The 18,271-nt window shown below is 33.3% G+C and overlaps 2 protein-coding genes across 4 annotated transcripts; both read right to left on the bottom strand.

The window, feature by feature from the left end:
• Positions 1 to 2,435: 2,435 nt before the first annotated feature.
• On the bottom strand, positions 2,436 to 6,330 carry LOC109159681 (protein SIEVE ELEMENT OCCLUSION B-like). The gene is made up of 8 exons (XM_019307766.1): positions 6,113 to 6,330; positions 5,780 to 5,959; positions 5,273 to 5,655; positions 5,044 to 5,120; positions 4,796 to 4,953; positions 3,808 to 4,392; positions 3,504 to 3,611; positions 2,436 to 3,237 (listed from the first exon to the last, which is right to left on the bottom strand). Exons 1-8 carry the CDS (start codon positions 6,275 to 6,277, stop codon positions 2,602 to 2,604), a joined length of 2,292 nt encoding a protein of 763 aa, XP_019163311.1. The 5' UTR covers positions 6,278 to 6,330; the 3' UTR covers positions 2,436 to 2,601.
• A 5,278-nt stretch (positions 6,331 to 11,608) lies between these two features.
• Positions 11,609 to 14,113, bottom strand: LOC109159748 (uncharacterized protein At3g61260). Of its 3 annotated transcripts, none has more exons than XM_019307861.1 (4): positions 13,904 to 14,113; positions 12,799 to 13,640; positions 12,406 to 12,487; positions 11,609 to 12,035 (listed from the first exon to the last, which is right to left on the bottom strand). In XM_019307861.1, exons 1-4 carry the CDS (start codon positions 13,904 to 13,906, stop codon positions 11,814 to 11,816), a joined length of 1,149 nt encoding a protein of 382 aa, XP_019163406.1. In that variant the 5' UTR covers positions 13,907 to 14,113; the 3' UTR covers positions 11,609 to 11,813. The 3 variants fall into 3 exon arrangements, with proteins under 3 accessions (XP_019163406.1, XP_019163405.1, XP_019163407.1); XM_019307860.1 differs by having other exon boundaries at positions 13,874 to 14,099; XM_019307862.1 differs by having other exon boundaries at positions 12,799 to 13,669; positions 13,904 to 14,099.
• Between the last annotated feature and the right edge of the window lie 4,158 nt (positions 14,114 to 18,271).

Raw genomic sequence — 18,271 nt, 5'->3', positions numbered from 1 at the left:
TTATTTGTATATTGAATATACATTATTTGATAGTATATAAAATAATGTACTTTTATTAGGAGCGAATAAAAGAAAACCACCACTTCAAGTATATAAAGCAAAGCATGATGATACTTTGTCTTTATATATAAAGACAAAGTGTCATCATACTTTGCTTTATAAACGATAGGCTATGTATATTTTATTATTTGTCAAGAATGAATAAAAAATCTAACAATGCCCTTTATTTTTTACTCCTAACACACTCCAAGTATGAAGTATAAAGGAAACAAAGAAGCAAATGTGCAACAAATTTTTCATTAAGGAACATTAAAATTAAAGTAAAACAAACATTGTTGGTCCGGCCCTAAGATGTTTGATAATCTTAGTTATAGTGTAAACAGCTTGTACAAACAACTCAGTTGATTCATAAGTGGTAGATTGTGGATAAGGACAAGGACCAAAATGTGTGTTTAATGTTTGCCTAACCTTACATATATAGCATAAGAAATTGAATAGAGATTGGCCATGAATATTTTATTCAATTCGTTAAATCAAATCTTGAAAATTCATTAAAAAAAGCATTGACAAATTAAAATAAGAAACTTATTATTGATTTGTATGTCAACACCAAAATGAATTGTATTATATATTCTTCATAAACTATATCTCCACTATGCTCTCCTTGATTGCTCGCTTATGTTTTGGCCAATAGAGGCGAACTGCACAGTGTATTATTTATTTATTTATTTCTTAAAAGTGAATAAAAGAAAGCCGCCACTTCAAGTATATAAAAGAGACGGTATATATAAAGACAAAGTGCATCGTACTTTGCTTTATAGATGGGCTATATATATTTTATTCTCTAAGAATGAATAAAATATCTCTACATATTTTAAAGGAAACACTACTCTTTATTGATTTAGTTATGTTTTTTTTGGTTACTCCTGACACACTCCAAGTATGAAGTATAAAAGGAGAAAAGAAGTAGAAATGGGCAACAAATTTTCATTTATATGTATCTGCCACTCTAATATCCGATATGTAGTTGACAAATATAAGTGAGATTATTGAAGCAAAAATTGGTTAAAATAAATTGTGTTATTCTTCATAAATAACCATCAATATGCTCTCCTAGTTTGCAAAACATTGTTAGTACTAACAATGTTGTTATCATAGCTTTGATGATAACACGTACATAATGTAAATGATTTTGTCTCTGAATTTTTTTCCAAAAGCACTATTCTTCTGTACTTCTTAATCAAGGTGCTGCTGCAACACTTCAAACATTCTAAGTAATTTTTTTTTTTTTTTTTTTTTTTGAGTTAATACCATCCAGGGTCCTTCGAGTATAGTGGTTCAACCATGTTTAGTCTTAAACTTTCAAATTGACAACACCTGGCCTTTCAAATTTCAAATTGTTATCATCTGTGGTCCAAATTAACTCGATGGTCCTTCAACTATTAACTTGATAGTACCTTGTGCTCGGATGACATGTAATGACTCTCACATATGGGAGGTCATGAGATCGAGGCTCAATGGAGGCGGTGTTGATTCTTTATGTCTCAACAAGTTGAGAAAGTATAAGTATAGATTGTGAGCATATAGCCACTAATGTACAATCCAACTATCAGCTTAGGCTTTTAGTTGAGATGGAGCACATGCTTCAATTTGGTATTAGAGCCAGACCAATGGTCATGGGTTCAAATCTCAGTGCCACTCATATTTCGGGTGTTAAGGAGAAATTTTGCCTTGTGTTCTTGTTTGGGCATCCTTGGGTTGAATTACCACGAGAGTGGAGTTTAATGTGAGGTTGCAAATCCAAATAGCTACGAGAGTGGTATTTGGACACTTTTGTGCATCTCACTTACCCTATGCCTTGATTTAATTCACTAAATCTTAGTATAATATTTGACATCTTAACTTGAATCAACCAAGTTTCGGTCCTTTATTTCGCTTGTCTTATTTGTTATTTGCTTAATCATATCAACCCAACACCTTATTGATAGGCCTAGCTTCTAAAATGGTACTTTTAGCTTGTGCTTAACTCTACTTTGCATCAATTCCTAACATTACAAGAGCCATCTCCAGTGGAACGTTATCTAAACTCTATACTGTGATTTGATACTTGATGGATGTGTGAAAAACGTCCTTATCATCTTGTCAAAAGCGATTAAAAAATAGTATAAGGTTTATACAATTTAATTTAATGGGAAACCTTATATATTATAAAGTAATTGAAAGGAAATTAATTTAATTGCCAACTACCATAGTGTAGTGTGTGATGACGTCCTGTTTGGCGTTTGCCCTTCTATATGGGTGGTTATAGGTTTGAACTGGTGGAGGCTTAGATTCTTTAGTCTCAAAATGTTTTAAAAAGTATAGAATAGATACTACTTTGTAAAGAATCACGAGTATTTCAAAAAATGAAAAATAAAAAATTGAAACAAATTTAATTGGATGAAAACAATAAAAAAAATTCCCTCTCAATTGCAAGTAACAAATTGTGAGAAATTAAATTGGGTGCAAAAGTTTAACCATCAATACATATGTAAAAACTGCATAATAATGTGTCACTATTAGTTTACTAATTTGTATCACCAACATCATCGAAAATAAATGCTAATGGCCATGGCAGCATGTAAAAGTGACGAATTTGTTCATATTGTAACAGCATTGGGGACACTCCACATTCTCAAGAATTTGGTTGAAATTGGATGGGTATTCCAGAGCACAATAAGGGTGGTGATGTGAAGTAGAAGTTGAAGCAAGCATCTCATGATGATCTTTGAACGCTTGGTCAAATCCTTTGGTAGTGACATTGTGCTTCCATTTCTCATTTTCATTCATGACTCTCAACATTTTGTCCCCTAAGTCACATAAAATTATTTTGTTCCCTTTGGCTAACAAAACCCATCCTTCAATTGTTGATCCTTTAGCCTCATAAGCTAGCATTTTTTTTAGTCCTTCCACAATTTCGTCACCCTTCTCATCGCGATGAGTCTCGTTTAAGAATTGAACTCTTGACAAGAATATACTTTGTTTTCGTATCCAAAAAACTTTTGCATTTGAGGGAGGCAAATATCTGTCACAAATATTAATATTGCTTCGAGCAATTGTTGATACTTTAATGTTGGTACCAATGTAGCAACACCCAAATGCCAATTGTGGATAAACACACAACACCTTTGATTTGAATTCTTTAACCCATTTTATGTCATTCCCTCCCATTAAAAAAATGTACTTGTTCTCATCAACCTGGTAGATTAAAATAGGTTAGTGTTATAAAATTAATATTGGTATAAATTTTAAGAAAAAAAAAGAGGTAAAGCTATCATCAATTGATTATTAATTAGATTTACTTTTGTCAGAAAATTCACAAGTATTTTAATTGAAGTACTAGGTATGAAAAAAAAAAAAGTTGTGGTTGAATATGAAAAAGTTTATTTCTAACATCATTTCTTTAAATATTTTATAAATGGCAACTAGTTACAACAAAAAATAGTTAGTGATGCTGTACGTACCCATTTTATTATCATACTATCCTTCGTAGATTGCAGAAGTTTAGTGCACCATGTTGCTTCCTTCCATTGATTATTTTCCCTTTCATGTGTGTAAATATTGCTGTAAATCTATGGATTAAAATGAATAAGTTATAATGTCATCTAATGTAAAATTCTAAAAAGTCCAAAAGTACAAATAAAAATTAAAAATTTTGAAGGAAAAAATTATAATCAATTAGATATTTACATATCTTTCTTATAATAATGATAAGAAGAGATAAGTACTAACTAAATATTACGGAGTAAAAGTTTAAAATAAACGTACCGGATCATTTACGCGCCTAATAATGCCCTGTAACCAGTCATTCATCTTGCTATTCATTTCACCTGCAAAATCACTTATCTCTCTATCAATGTCAGGCACAAAATCCCTAACATCCAAACTCCTTTTCTTGAGCACACTTTCTAATAAAGGAACTATGCTATCTTCAATGCTTTGTGTAGCAGTATAATCCGTATTTACAACACCAAGTCTTATCCATATCAAATGCATTGCATTGCGGTGAGTAATCCTCCCATGATGATCCAGTGAGATAATGATAGGCTCACCTCCAATATGAAATGTTGGGGACACTTTCTCTTTAACAAATCTTGCTAATCCTAGGGATACTGATTTTTCTGGATTTCTCATTGAAACTAAATTTCCTTTAGTTACTAAACCTCTAAACTGCTCTTTCATATTTTTATTAGTTGTCCATGATGTAGGACAATCTAATATTGGAATCCAAAGTGTACGTAGTTTAAGTTTCCACTCAATGTCACCAAGTAGCTTAAGCATATGAGTTTCAATGTCAAGATTTGGTGATATTAACAATAGCAAGCCCTTATTGTTCAAGGACTGTAATCCTACCTGCAATTTTGACGAGGGGCTATGTTTTAGTTAACGAATAATTGTCAATATTTCTATAACTACTGAGCTAACAATAATACTAATAACTAACATTCCATCGTATGATGTACAATTCTAATTAGAACATTAACTAGTATTACTTGTCACTTGTGAGTGAATAACATGTTTTTCATTAGATTATTTTTGACAAATCAAATACTATTATTTAATAAGATATAACACGTAACTTAAAATCTTTATAAAAAGATTAATTTTTTTTTAGTAGGGGTTGTAGCCATGATTTTTTGAGTCACAGTCAGAAATGATAAATCGTAATATTTCTAAAAATATAGGAGATGAAGAATGAATTTTAGTCTGCATGCTTAGAATACTTAATTGTTTTATATTAAACCTAAGTACGCACCATTTTTCTTGTCAGGCCATCATATATGAGCTTCTTTTTGTCATGACACTTGACATTGAATAGTAATTTGAGAACATCCAAATTACTAGAAGGAACTGGACTCTCCTCAGAAAATGCGCAACACAATGCTTGGTAAGAATCCTCTTCTCTCTTCTTTTCTGTATATATCAATATTACTAACTGTAATGCTTCAATCAAAATATATGGTTATATACATATTGACAGTTTATACATTTTATTTAACAAACCTATTATTGGGCCGCATTCTAAAATCAAGTCTTTCACTTTCGCAGCTAAAGTGGACAATTGTGTTCTTTCAACCCACCTATAACAACAACAATAATAGCCTTAATCAATATTTAATTATTAGAATTCAATAATTAATATTTTTTTAATTACATAACACTTGTAATAGCTTGCCTGGCCTACAGCTTAGATATTGAAGTTTCACATGAATTATTTAAACTAAGTACTTACTTAGAATTTGCTCTCGGAAAGCGAACAAAACAGGATGTACAAGTAAGAATACTTGTGAAGATCCAATAGCAAGAGACTGGAATGATTGATGATGAATTATAAGAGGGTGATCTTGCGAGCTCAACAATATACTTAGTGAGATGTAAGAGTGATTTGATAAACTGGACGTGAGAGGGCGTCATTGAAGTAGGGGTTCCCTTGACATTTGCCAACTTGGTACCCAATCCCTTGTGACCGTTAGCAAAGCTAAATTCTCCGTAGTTGACGGAGAATGCCGCCAGCATCATCAAAATCTTGACTTCCCATGAAAATATAGATAACATTTTCATAAAGTATATTACAGTTGTGTGTTGATCCGCATTATCCCGACACTTTAATGAGGTCTGAATAATATCACATTATAAAAATAAGTATTATAACATAATCTACATATTATAGTATTTGATTGGAAAACATAACCAACATATTATAATATTAGATTGGAAAAATAAATAAAAATCAATGAACCTCAAAGTAAAGTCGTTTTATGTGAGATGGAAGTTCCATGTCTTTAAACTCCTCATTATTGAGTTCTCCTTCACCAGAATCCTTGCAGTCAAATAGCTCTTCATCAGACTCCTCATCATATTCTTCCTCATCAGACTCTTCATTGGACTCCTTGTCTTCAGGAATGGATTTTCCAACAGTCTAAATGAACCATAAATGCATCATTCAACACAACAAATGAAATGGAAAATAGTAATTATTATGCAACGCAATACACCAACAACATACATGGTTTAATTAAACTGAATTGGTTACGTTGTTTAAATGTATAAAGTAAGAAATAAATAAACTAACCGTAAAAGGACAAAAGATGTTTTTCACAGAATTAAAGATAAAATTGACTTGAAAGTCTTTACTATTATCGGGATTATGAGTAGCCATAATTTCTTGCATGATAGTTTCATGATTAATGTGTGAAACTACCATCTCAGATATAGGCAAAGGCTGATTGGATGCCATTTCTAAGAATTTGGGAGAAGAAAGATAGCTCTGATCTGTGGGAAAGAGACAATTGGGCTGTTTAATTTGTGAATCAATTGTGTGGCTATCCTGGTATATATATAGCAACAGATGTCGAATATTTTAATTTATTTGTTTGGAGTAAATCATGAAAGTTCATAAAACTTTGATGAAATTAAATAAAAATTCTTTTATTCTTTCTTGTAATGCACTCCAAGTATAGATAAAGAGTGAAGAAAATATATGGGGTAACTTCGGTTGAGTTGGTCGGATTGTTAACTTGATAACTACAAAGTTCTAAATTTGACTTCTAGTGATAAGAACAATTTATTGGCCTTCTCGATTTGGATGAGTCGATTATTAACAACTTAGATCAGTTTATCTCCTTTGTCCTTTAGGTCATAAGGCGAAATTATCCTAAGGTGTGGACAGGGCCGTATTTTAAATTTTGGTGGCCCTGTTCTAGTAAATAAATGTGGCCCTACCAAAATCACAATTTTTAAAATTAATACATGTAAGTTTCGAACCTTTGACCTCCAAGTTAAAATACAACAAATACACACTCTTACCATCTCTTCATAGAACCTTTTAAGTTTAATTAAAAACTTTTAATTTTTATTTATAAACTAGCTAGGTAAAAATTAAATATTGGACCTTTAAAATTTGGGGCCCCTCTAAAGTTGGGGGCCCTGTGCGGTAGCCCAGCTTGCACAGCCTAAAATCCGGCCCTGGGTGTGGAAACATACAATGTTTAACGCATGCATGCGGCATAAGGGTGGCTAAATTAATTAATCACACGATTGAATGATGAAATGGTGGAGCTTAATTGTCAAATTAAATATAAGTGGAATTGTAGAAACTATCCCCACTATGCTCTACTTTATTGCTCGTTTATGTTTTAGCTAATAAATTTTTCTGCGGACTAAGAATACAATGTATATTTTTAATATACTAAAAATATATTATTTGTATATTAAATATACATTATTTGATAGTATATAAAATAATGTACTTTTATTATGAGCGAATAAAAGAAAACCACCACTTCAAGTATATAAAGCAAAGCCTAATGATACTTTGTCTTTATATATAAAGACAAGGTGACATCATGTTTTGCTTTATAATGGCTATGTATATTTAATTTTATTATTTGTCAAGAATGAATTAAAAATTTAACAATGCCCTTTATTTTTTTACTCCTAACACACTCCAAGTATGAAGTATAAAAGGAAACAAAGAAGCAAATGTGCAACAAATTTTTCATTAAGGAACATTAAAATTAAAGTAAAACAAACATGGTTGGCCCGGCCCTAAGGTGTTTGATAATCTTAGTTATAGTGTAAACAACTTGTACAAACAACTCAGTTGATTCTTAAGTAGTAAATTGTGGATAGGGACAAAGACCAAACAGTGTGTTTAACGTGTGCCTAACCTTACATATATAGCTTAAGAAATTGAATAGAGATTGGCCATGAATATTTTATTCAATTCGTTAAGTCAAATCTTGAAAATTCATTAAAAAAAACATTGATAAATTAAAATAAGAAATTTATTATTGATTTGTATGTCAACACCAAAATAAATTGTATTATATATTCTTCATAAACTATCCCCACTATGCTCTCCTTGATTGCTCGCTTATGTTTTGGCCAATAGAGGCGAACTGTATATAGAGGCGAACTGTACAGTGCATTATTTATTTATTTATTTATTTATTTCTTAGAAGTGAATAAAAGAAAGCCACCACTTCAAGTATATAAAAGAAACGGTATATATAAAGACAAAGTGCATCATACTTTGCTTTATAGATGGGCTATGTATATTTTATTCTCTAAGAATGAATAAAATATCTCTACATATTTTAAAGGAAACACTACTCTTTATTGATTTAGTTATGTTTTTTTTTTGTTACTCCTAACACACTCCAAGTATGAAGTATAAAAGGAGAAAAGAAGTAGAAATGGGCAACAAATTTTCATTTATACGTATCTGCCACTCTAATATCTGATATGTAGTTGACAAATATAAGTGAGATTATTGAAGCAACAATTGGTTAAAATAAATTGTGTTATTCTTCATAAGCAACCATCAATATGCTCTCCTTGTTAGCAAAACATTGTTAGTACTAACAATGTTGTTATCATAGCTTTCATGATACTTCGTACATAATGTAAATGATTTTGTCTCTGAAATTTTTTCCAAAATCACTATTCTTCTGTACTTCTTAATCAAGGTGCTGCTGCAACACTTCAAACATTCAAAGTAAATTTTTTTTTTTTTTTTTTGAGTTAATACCATCCAGGGTCCTTCGAGTATAGTGGTTCAACCATGTTTAGTCTTAAACTTTCAAATTGACAACACGTGGTCCTTCGAATTTCAAATTGTTATCATCTGTGGTCCAAATTAACCTGATGGTCCTTCAACTATTAACCTGATAGTACCTTGTGCTCAGATGACATGTAATGACTCTCACATATAGGAGGTCATGAGATCAGCCTCAATGGAGGCAGTGTTGATTCTTTATGCTTCAACAATTTGAGAAAGTATAAGTATAAATGAACAGATACTACAAATGTAATAGACTCAGAAGTCCTAAAAAACATAGTACTATTGAATCCTTTAACCTGTACATAATCTGTTAACTGCAGACACATAATCTGAATATCCTATTAGACTAAAGTCCACAACAGTGGTCCACACAGCTATGTGAACCACGATCCATAATGACGTTGTTGAAATTTATGAGTTAGAATAATGTACTTTTATGTGTTAGGACATCTTCAATAGTGTGAAGATTTTGAGGAGATTTTAAAGGTGTGATTACGAAAGACAAAATGGGAGGGAGAAAAAAAAAAGAAAAAAAAATTGAAATCTGAAATATGAAATTAAAAAAAAAACAAACAAAAACAAAAAAATAAAATTACGCGCCCAGGCGGGCGCGAGAGCTACGCCTCACGCACGTGAGGCGCAACTCTCCCTCCTCACATGTGGGTCCCACCACTCTGCAAAACCCCCATTTTTGCAGGACAACCCCATTCCTCTCTCTCCTCTCTTCTCCACCTTGTCATTTTTCTCTTAAAATTTGTGCAAAATCTCCTTATTGGGATGACCTTAGAATAATGTACTTTATGTGTTAGAATAATGTACATTATGTTATGTGTTAGAATAATAAAACTTATGGGGTAAGATAATGTACTTTATGAATTAGAATAATGTGCATTACAAGTTATAAAAATGTAAATTGCAGTAAATGTAGGTCACGTGAAATTTTTTATACAAAACGACGTTGATTTTGGATCCTAGTCCACAAAATTGTATGGACCACGGTCCACAAAATAACTATTGTGTGCATTCTGATCTGTGGTATAATTTGCCCAATCGTTATGCGTTGGACCCGTGTCCAGCATGCATGCTGGACACGGGTAACAGTGCCGTTAGGCACTGTTATCTCTCTCTTTTTTTTTTTTTTTTTTTTTTTTTTTTTTTTTTAATTTCAGACCGCTTCGTTATAGGAGTATATGTTCATAATTTTATTACTATATGTTAATAACTGTATATTCATAACTCCATAAGTGTACATTCATAACTCCATAACTGTACATTCATAACTCCATAATTGTACATTCATAATTTTCGAAGCTCTATGTTCACAATTTTAGAGCTCTATGTTCATAATTTTATCAATATATGTTCATAATGTCAGAGCTCTTTATTCATAATTCGATCAATAACTGTACATTCACAATTCCATAACTGTAGATTCATAATCTCATAACTGTAGATTCATAACTCTATAACTGTACATTCATAACTCCATAACTGTACATTCATAATCTTCGAAGCTCTATATTCACAATTTTAAAGCTCCATGGTCATAATTTTATCACTATATGTTCATAATTGTAAGTTCATAATGTTAGAGCTTTGTGTTCATAATTTCATAATTGCATAACTGTACATTCATAACGGCATAACTGTACATTCATAATCCAAAAAAAAAAAAAAAAAAAACGCTGTTAACGGCAAAACGCGTGATTTTTTTTTTTTAAAAAAACTAAATGACGCGTTTTTTTTTTTTTTTTAAACGACATCGTTTTGGGCCCGTGTCCACAATTCATTGTGGACACGGGTCTAGGGCATAATTTGCCTCAATTTCTCTGCTGGGCTGTACAAATGAAGATGGAAATGAATTAAGTTGAGTAGGGCCAGAAGTAATGGGCTAGGAATTAATTATAGGATCTTCACTTCTCTTCTTCAGCCGCCACCTAACTGGAGTTAATTCAACAAATTAAATAATGGATTTGGGTCTATGTTGCAATATGGATCCAAATCCATTAAAACAATACTACGATTACTCATCCATATCTACACAAAACAATGCGTCTTAGACTTCTTAATCCAAAAAAAAAAAAAAAAAAAAACATATACCCTATAATATTTTTTGAACTATTCATGCATATTTAGGCTGAAACGATGAATGTTTGGATCAAAACAATAGAAGGTAATCGAAAAATTGATTCAATTGTATCAAATTGATTAGTTAAGGCTTTTAAATAAATTTTGTATAGTTAAAGTTTTTATTCATAATTTGAAGGTCTATTCAATACTTCCCGTTTCAAAAAAATATTGCAATAATTTCCAAAACAATGCAATAGACTGAGCTAAAAATTAAGTATAATAGCAATATTTGTTTTAAAATTTATTTTTTTTTTAATATTTAGAAGTAGGCAAGCAAAAATGATAACATGAAATGGCAGATAAAAATATATATTTGGATGGATTTTTAACTACGTCGAAGTGTTTTTTTTCCTGCTCGGTTACTCCTCATCTATATTCCTCTAACCATGTACTCAACTAGCCATCTAACATATGCATTTGACTAGTTTGGAAATTATAACAGCCTAACAATTCCTCGACTAAATAGAAAATGACATACTCAAATTACTCGACCGCCTGAACTTAGGCGCTCTAGGCACTAGGTGCCTGACTAATGCATAGCGCCTTCTGCAGCATTGATTTGTAAGTTATTACATAGAATTAGAGTTACCTAATACACATATCTTCATATAGTGTGGTACTTGCAAATTTTCTTCATTACCCAAATAAAAGAAATTGACAAACAAAAAGAATAATTAAAAAACGAATAACAAGCCAAAGATCTTGTGGTCGAACGACATGACTACATTGACTGGACAGATATATTACATTGTAAGAGAACCATGACAGGATATCATGGATAAGGGAATTGTTATGTTTGCCTTGTAATATTGACTTAAATACATAAGATGGCTTGGTATACTTAACCCCCCCAAAAACGATACAAGTAAACAATTTTTTTATCAAAATGTAATTGCCACTTTGCCAGACCCCAACTAAGCCGGACTTAGTGTGATGATCATAATAAACAAATTGTAACACAAGGAAAGAAATCTGCAGATATCTTATGGCTTCAAAACGGTCCAAAATGGTGTGCCACAACCTACTGCATAACATATATATATGTATGTATGTGTTACAGAAGATACATATTAAATAGCTACCAGCAGAAAGATGGGCTTCGCAACTTGAAGGAGAAGGAGAAGGAAGAAGGAAGATGACCGGTGCGGCGAATGTAATCCGCCTTCTCTGACGTCTTTGCCGCACTCTCGTTTAGCTTTGCCTCTGCGTTTGCCCTTTTCTCCTCTGCTATCCTCCTCGTTGCCGCCACTTTGTTCGTATACTTTTCTTGCGCCCGAGCTTTCATGCTTTCCGCTTTCACCTGCAAGAAAAGATTTTGGGAATTTGGTAAGTAGTTGTTAGCTGATTGAATTAGTGAGTTTGATTAGTTGATAGTATTAACTTGTAAAAAGAGGTTTGGTAAATTAGCTGATAGCTGATTACATGCAAAATGACCTTTTTAAAAAAAGTTTATAGAAAATTTACTTTGAGTAACTTTTTGAATTTTAACATCTTAGAACAATAAGCTGTTATAAAAAGTTAATTAATCAATTACTAATGTTTCACCAAATTAAACAGCTAATAGTGATTAAATAAGGTAAAATTGACTGATAAACTAACTATGTTACCAAACATGACATTTCTTTGTAAAAAACTTGTTTTTCGGGGAGAACTTTCATAAATGTTAGTACCTCCTTTCGTCGCATTTCCATTTCAGCTTTTCTTTTCTCCCGATTCTCCCACGCTTGTATCTTTACCTCTTCACGCTTATACCTGCAATTGTGCCAAATTAGACTAGTTAATTAGTTAAATTCTCTTAAGATCAAATCAACTAGTATCCGATTCAGGTCATGAATTCAAATGTCAACGAAAATAAAAAGTGAAGTAAAAACTGACAAGTACTAAAAGGCGAGATTGTTGGATAGAGGCCGATAAAAGGCCAAGTCCATTAATGGGCAAAGAGGGATGATCTTATCTCTCAAAAATGTGTGACGAAATAAAAGTAAACACATCGCTACTAGCTATGGCGCTCAATCCTAACAGATTCAATTATTAGTATTGGTTAGATGTTATCTAAATATAACCTGGCAGTGTATTTTGCACGTTCAGCTTCATCCCAGGCTGCTGCGCGAGTTTCGAGTGCGGTGAGCTTCTTATTTGCAGCTGTGTGGCTGTCATTAATGGCGGTGTCGCCGGAATCTGCTCGGCCGAACCGGGTGGGAAGTGCGGCGGAAACGCCTCTGCCAATATCACCTCTGTTTTCTCCGGGAATGTGGCCGTTTTCTAGAGCCTGCGCTACTCCGTTTTGGCACCTGACCGGAGTTGAAGATCCGGAGGAAATGGGGCTTCTGGCGGCCGGAGTGGTGGCTCTGATCGGAGTGGCGGTTCGGGAGGGCTCCTGGCTCGCAATGGGAGTCATTTCAGTCCCCATATCTCTCACGCAGATGGACCTAACGGCGGCGGAGTTAACAGAGCCGCCCCCGTTCGCCGGTTTATTGATCCTCCAAATCGAATCAACGCATTCGACTTTCTTCGTTTCAACGTCGCCGGCGAGGCCATCGTGCCCGGCCGGCAGCTCGTCCTCCTCGCTGGTGTAGTCCTCGTGCTTGGGCACCGGAGCGATCAATCGCCGGTCATCGGCGTTCGAGTTCCGCGGGCTCGCCCTCGGCTGTCCCCTCTCCCCGCCGCCACCGCCGCCGCGCGACAGATTCACCAGCCATTTCTGCGCATCATCCCACTTCGAGGGAGTGGGTTTCCCCGACGTCGCCCGAGGATGAGAATGGCGATTCCCGCCGCCGCCGCCGCCGGCGGCGGCGGCGGCGATTCCTTTCTGAAACTCAAACCCCATATTTCCCCCGCCGCCGGAATCTTGCCTCTGTCCATAACTCAAACACCCTTTATCCTCAACGGATCTCATCTCTACTTCCTTAAAATCCCAGAAATCACAACAATATCCTAATTAGAAGAAAACACTGGTGTAATTAACCTCAACTTTCTCGAAATAGCAGAAAAAAAAACTCTGATAATCTTGACTGAAAATCTCAGCGTATTTATTCGAGATTATGCTGACACAGAGCAGCAGTAACAAAGCTACTTACTGTAAACTATAAAGCAATGTTTCATGGGAAAAAATATGGTAAAAAGAAAAAAATTACTGACAAAGAAAAGGGAATCTGAAAAAGCATGCACCATAAGAAGCCGGAAGAAAGGGGCAAGAGCAATGTGCAGAACGCTAGCTTTGAGAGGACCTTTTCTGATATGTACTTGTGAAGGAGCAAAAGAGAGAGACACAGAGAAAGAGGGAGAGGGAGAGGGAGAGAGAGAGAGAGAGAGAGAGAGAGAAGGAATATAGGGTTGGGGTTTAAACCTCCATGGATTTTTGAGATTTGCAGTGTTAAAAGAAATGTTCAGATCCACCATAAGAATAATAAATTAACTTTTACTAGGAGACACAGCACTAAAATACTGCCTATTTGCATGGTAAATGCAACCATATATTGTCACCCATCTGCACATAAAAATATGCTGCAAATTTGTTCCGAATTTAGTTTAGTTGGTTCGTCACCTGACTTAAAAATTATGACTAGAAGTACTTTGATAGTTCAAATTCCATTAAAAACATGTAAGAAAAATATCCAAAAATACTAGTAGGTCTGGATTGGATCCACACAAAAAATACTACAATCAGATCAATGGACTGATTGCGAGATTCGCGATTTACCTCTGCAATGACACTCTAGGAACAAGAGTCTTGTAAATTTAAGACTGTCTAACGAAACTAGGAGCACCTAAATTAAAAAAAAAAAAAAAAATGCTGCAACTCTCCTTAGAGCATCCACATCAATTGTGGATGCTCTTATAAAATAACCATTCTTGCATGGAAACTGCTGCACTTCTTTCCCGTTATTGCTTCTTTTTGGGAGCCTTATTTTAATTTTTACCCAATTTAAAATTAATTACTCTGCATATGTTCTTTTAAATAATGTTTTGCACCTAGGATGGGTTTGCTAAATGACAATTAATCAAACTTACTCCCTCCGGAAAATATGATCCTTTAAAAAAAAAAACATATTATCCTATTTGACTAAAAAAAATTAAAAATGTCTTTAAAATAATACTATTTTCACTACTGGAAATTATAGAATTTCCGACCACTTAAAAGTAATCTTAAATCAAGTCGAAAGCAAAAAGTGGTCGGAAATAGCAACAAAGGTTTTTTCGGATACCAAAAGTGGTCGGAACAAGACTTTCGACTTGATTTAAGATCATTTCAGGTGGTCGAAAATTCCATAATTTTCAGTAGTGTTTCCCTCTTAATTTCACCTCCTAATGAAACAATAAATTAATACTTTTTATTTTCATTTTGTGTCATGAGCTTACTAACAATACCACAAGTTTTAAAAATTTTATTTAATAATTAAATAGAGAAAAGTTCAATTAGATATTGTCGCATCAAAAGGTAAATATTATGAGGGGTATATATATATTAACTGATTTTTTTCTATTAATAATAAATGCACTATAAATGTAAGAATGTGAAACATTTTTGTATTGAGTATTATTCTTCTCCTAAAAAGTTGAATCCTCAACCCTAATAATGTTCCCACGCCCCGGTCCGACAGAGCATGTAAGAAGAGATAAATCACGATAATTCAGTGACTTAACAATCATAGCCAAATGTCGATGCACACAAGAGATCTGTCCACTTTGAATATAAGAGTATTATTAAAAGTATAAGTAAGAAGTATTACTATTTTAAAAGGTAGTTTGGGTAATAAACTATAAATATTTTTGTTTGGTGTACCTAAAATTTCTACAGTGACTAATCTCCTTGTTGAATTGTAGGTACCTCTATTGGATTTTTTTTGTGGACATCTCAATATAATGGACAATTATTATTATTATTATACAAAAGGTAATGGAATATAATGAATTAATACGGAGTACAAGATTTTTTTTGTTTTGTTGAATGCTACTGACTCTATTACGAGTCAACAATACCTCTACTGAGGCTCGATTTCATAACTTTTCATATGGGAAAGGTCACTACATGTTATCTGAGCATAAAATGTTTGGCACGGAGTACAAGATTTATAATAAATAGTATTTTATTTTTTATTTCTCAATTCTTATTAAAAAAAAAAATTCATATAATATCGGATGTGAAGACACATGGTAGTGTGGTACCAGAAAAGTGCGTCAAAGTGTGTACCATTATACGCTACATACATACAGACACAGTGACACACATATATAAAATTTTGCAATGTTATGGGTTGCAGGGATATATATTTGAGGGAAAATGATTAGTTTAGTCCATTAATTATACGGAGTATTATAATAGTCAATTCAATCTGTTAATTATATATGTGATTCTGTTTTTTTCCTAAATTATTTGTTTGGTGTTCATTTTAGTCTCTCACCTCACATGACTTTTAAAATTAATAAGGAATAAGGTTCAAATTGGTCTCTAAACGTAACCTGAAAATGAAATTATGTCACTTAACGAAAAAAAAATACAATTAGGTCACTGAACACTCAAAAAAGTGCAATTAGGCCATTTAACACTCCAAATATAATGTATGCAATTTCACGGGATAGCAGGTTACCATCAATTTTAGCAGGTTACCTACTTACGTGGCAGCTGAGTTGGCATTTTTAATAATTTTTAAAAAATTTTAAATAAATTTTAAAAAATTGAAAAAAAATTAAATAAAAAAATAACCGGAGACGAAGGAAGGGAGGTGGGGGAAGGGGGTGATCGGCGGCTACCCCGTCGTTTTTTTTTTTTTTTTTTTTAAAAATTTTTAAATTATTATTAAAATTTATTAAAAATTATTAAAAATGCCAACTCAGCTGTCACGTAAGCAGGTAACCTGCTAAAATTGATGGTAACCTGCTATCAGGTGAAATTGCATACATTTGGGGTGATCAGTGGCCTAATTGCACTTTTTTTTTTTTTTTTTTCGTTCAGTGGCCTAATTGCATTTTCAGGTTACATTCAGTGACCAATTTGAACCTTATTCCAATTAATAATGATGGAAGATTAAATATGTAAATTCACCAATTTCCTCTCAAAGCGCACATCAAATAAGTGAAAAATATATTTTAAGTCAAAAGCATCATACATAACTTTGTTTTTTTTGTAAACTCATTTAAATACTACTTAACGAACAAAATAATCCCATACCTAAATGTTTTCAAAATGATTAAGGCAAGCAAAGAAAAGACTAGTTGATGGTTGTATCCCTCATCAAGAATGCAGTATAGCAGATTACGGAACAAACAAAAATAAATTTGTTTTTGATAGTCCTCAAGGATTGGGGGTTGGGTTAGCCAAATAAGGATTTAGGCACAATCATGAAATATTTTAATTTATGGAAGATAAGCAACAGATAATAAGATGATAATAGGATGAACATATATAGAAATTGAATCAACGAGATAAAAATAATAAATAAAAAGGTAAGAATTGGAATGAGTATTTATTGGTTTGATGCCATATAACAAGGGATTGGGGGTTAAGAAATGTCACCATTAGGTTTAAGACTACCAAAAAATCATACCAATTCGGTATACAAACACGCCACTCTCAGAGTATGGACCTTCAATGTTCCCTACTCTCGTAAGTGAACCTGATTCTAGGGGTATGATATATAACTTGTGGACTCCTTGTTCATTCGGTTGCCAAAATTCCATACTAGACAAGTATTGATAAGGAAGTGCACAAACCCATCAACACTAACATGCACACAAAACATCTCACTACACAAGAACCCTAGGTTAAGTTTCAAACCCTTGTATGAAATAAGTATTAAATAAGCATCAAACACAATAAACACCACTATCCAACCCCTAAACTACTCTACTCACTCATAGTAAATGAACAAAGCACAAGAACATTCATAAATAGCATCATCCAACAATATATTAACTAAATAAAACTGAAAATAATCCGTCAAACAAGTGAAGATTCACAAGATAAAGCTAAATAACACAAGAACACGATAATATAAGCTAAGGTAACAATGCCATAATAATTAATGAAATGACAAAGAAACGAATAAAAATAACCCAATCTGGAATTATATTCCTTATTGCTACAAGCTTCCTATGGTGGCTCTCTCTATGCAAAATGAGAAAAAGATCTATTTATATTAGAATCACAGGGTTTTGGTGCACGCACACCGCATGGGCAGTCGTGCCACTGCCCGTGCGGATGCACCAGCAGGGCACAGGCACACGATGTAAGGCAGGCCATGCTTGTGTTTTATGTATGGGCGGCGCGCGGACATGCCACCACCCGTGCGTAACACTCCTTCATGCTACGAACTCTGTTCCGGTCCTTTTGCACGTCTTTTTCGGGTTTGCTTCTATATGCTCATTTTTCATGCATTTTTTTTTTCCAAATTGATCAAATTTTGCTTCCATTTCAATTTTTCATCATTCAAAGTGTATTTGGGTAATTCTGAGCACAAAATACAACTTTTAGTTCTAAAACCAAAATAAACACCTTAAAATAAGCATAAAAATATGTTAAGAACCAGATGATATAAA

This window comes from Ipomoea nil, unplaced genomic scaffold, assembly GCF_001879475.1.
Source record: "Ipomoea nil cultivar Tokyo-kokei standard unplaced genomic scaffold, Asagao_1.1 scaffold2845, whole genome shotgun sequence".
In the NCBI taxonomy this organism is placed as follows: domain Eukaryota; kingdom Viridiplantae; phylum Streptophyta; class Magnoliopsida; order Solanales; family Convolvulaceae; genus Ipomoea; species Ipomoea nil.
The sequence above is the reverse complement of the archived record's forward strand: the minus strand, read 5'-3'. Positions and strand labels throughout refer to the sequence as shown.

Coding starts and splice junctions, on each gene's coding strand:
- LOC109159681 (XM_019307766.1), bottom strand. CDS start 6,277: ATGGCATCCAATCAGCCTTTGCCTATATCTGAGATGGTAGTTTCACAC. Junction 4,954..5,043: donor AGAATGCGGCCCAATAATAG/GTTTGTTAAATA, acceptor TGATATATACAG/AAAAGAAGAGAGAAGAGGAT. Junction 3,612..3,807: donor TTAGGCGCGTAAATGATCCG/GTACGTTTATTT, acceptor TTTAATCCATAG/ATTTACAGCAATATTTACAC.
- LOC109159748 (XM_019307860.1), bottom strand. CDS start 13,906: ATGGTGCATGCTTTTTCAGATTCCCTTTTCTTT. Junction 12,488..12,798: donor CGTGCAAAATACACTGCCAG/GTTATATTTAGA, acceptor GCACAATTGCAG/GTATAAGCGTGAAGAGGTAA. Junction 12,036..12,405: donor TGGAAATGCGACGAAAGGAG/GTACTAACATTT, acceptor CTTTTCTTGCAG/GTGAAAGCGGAAAGCATGAA.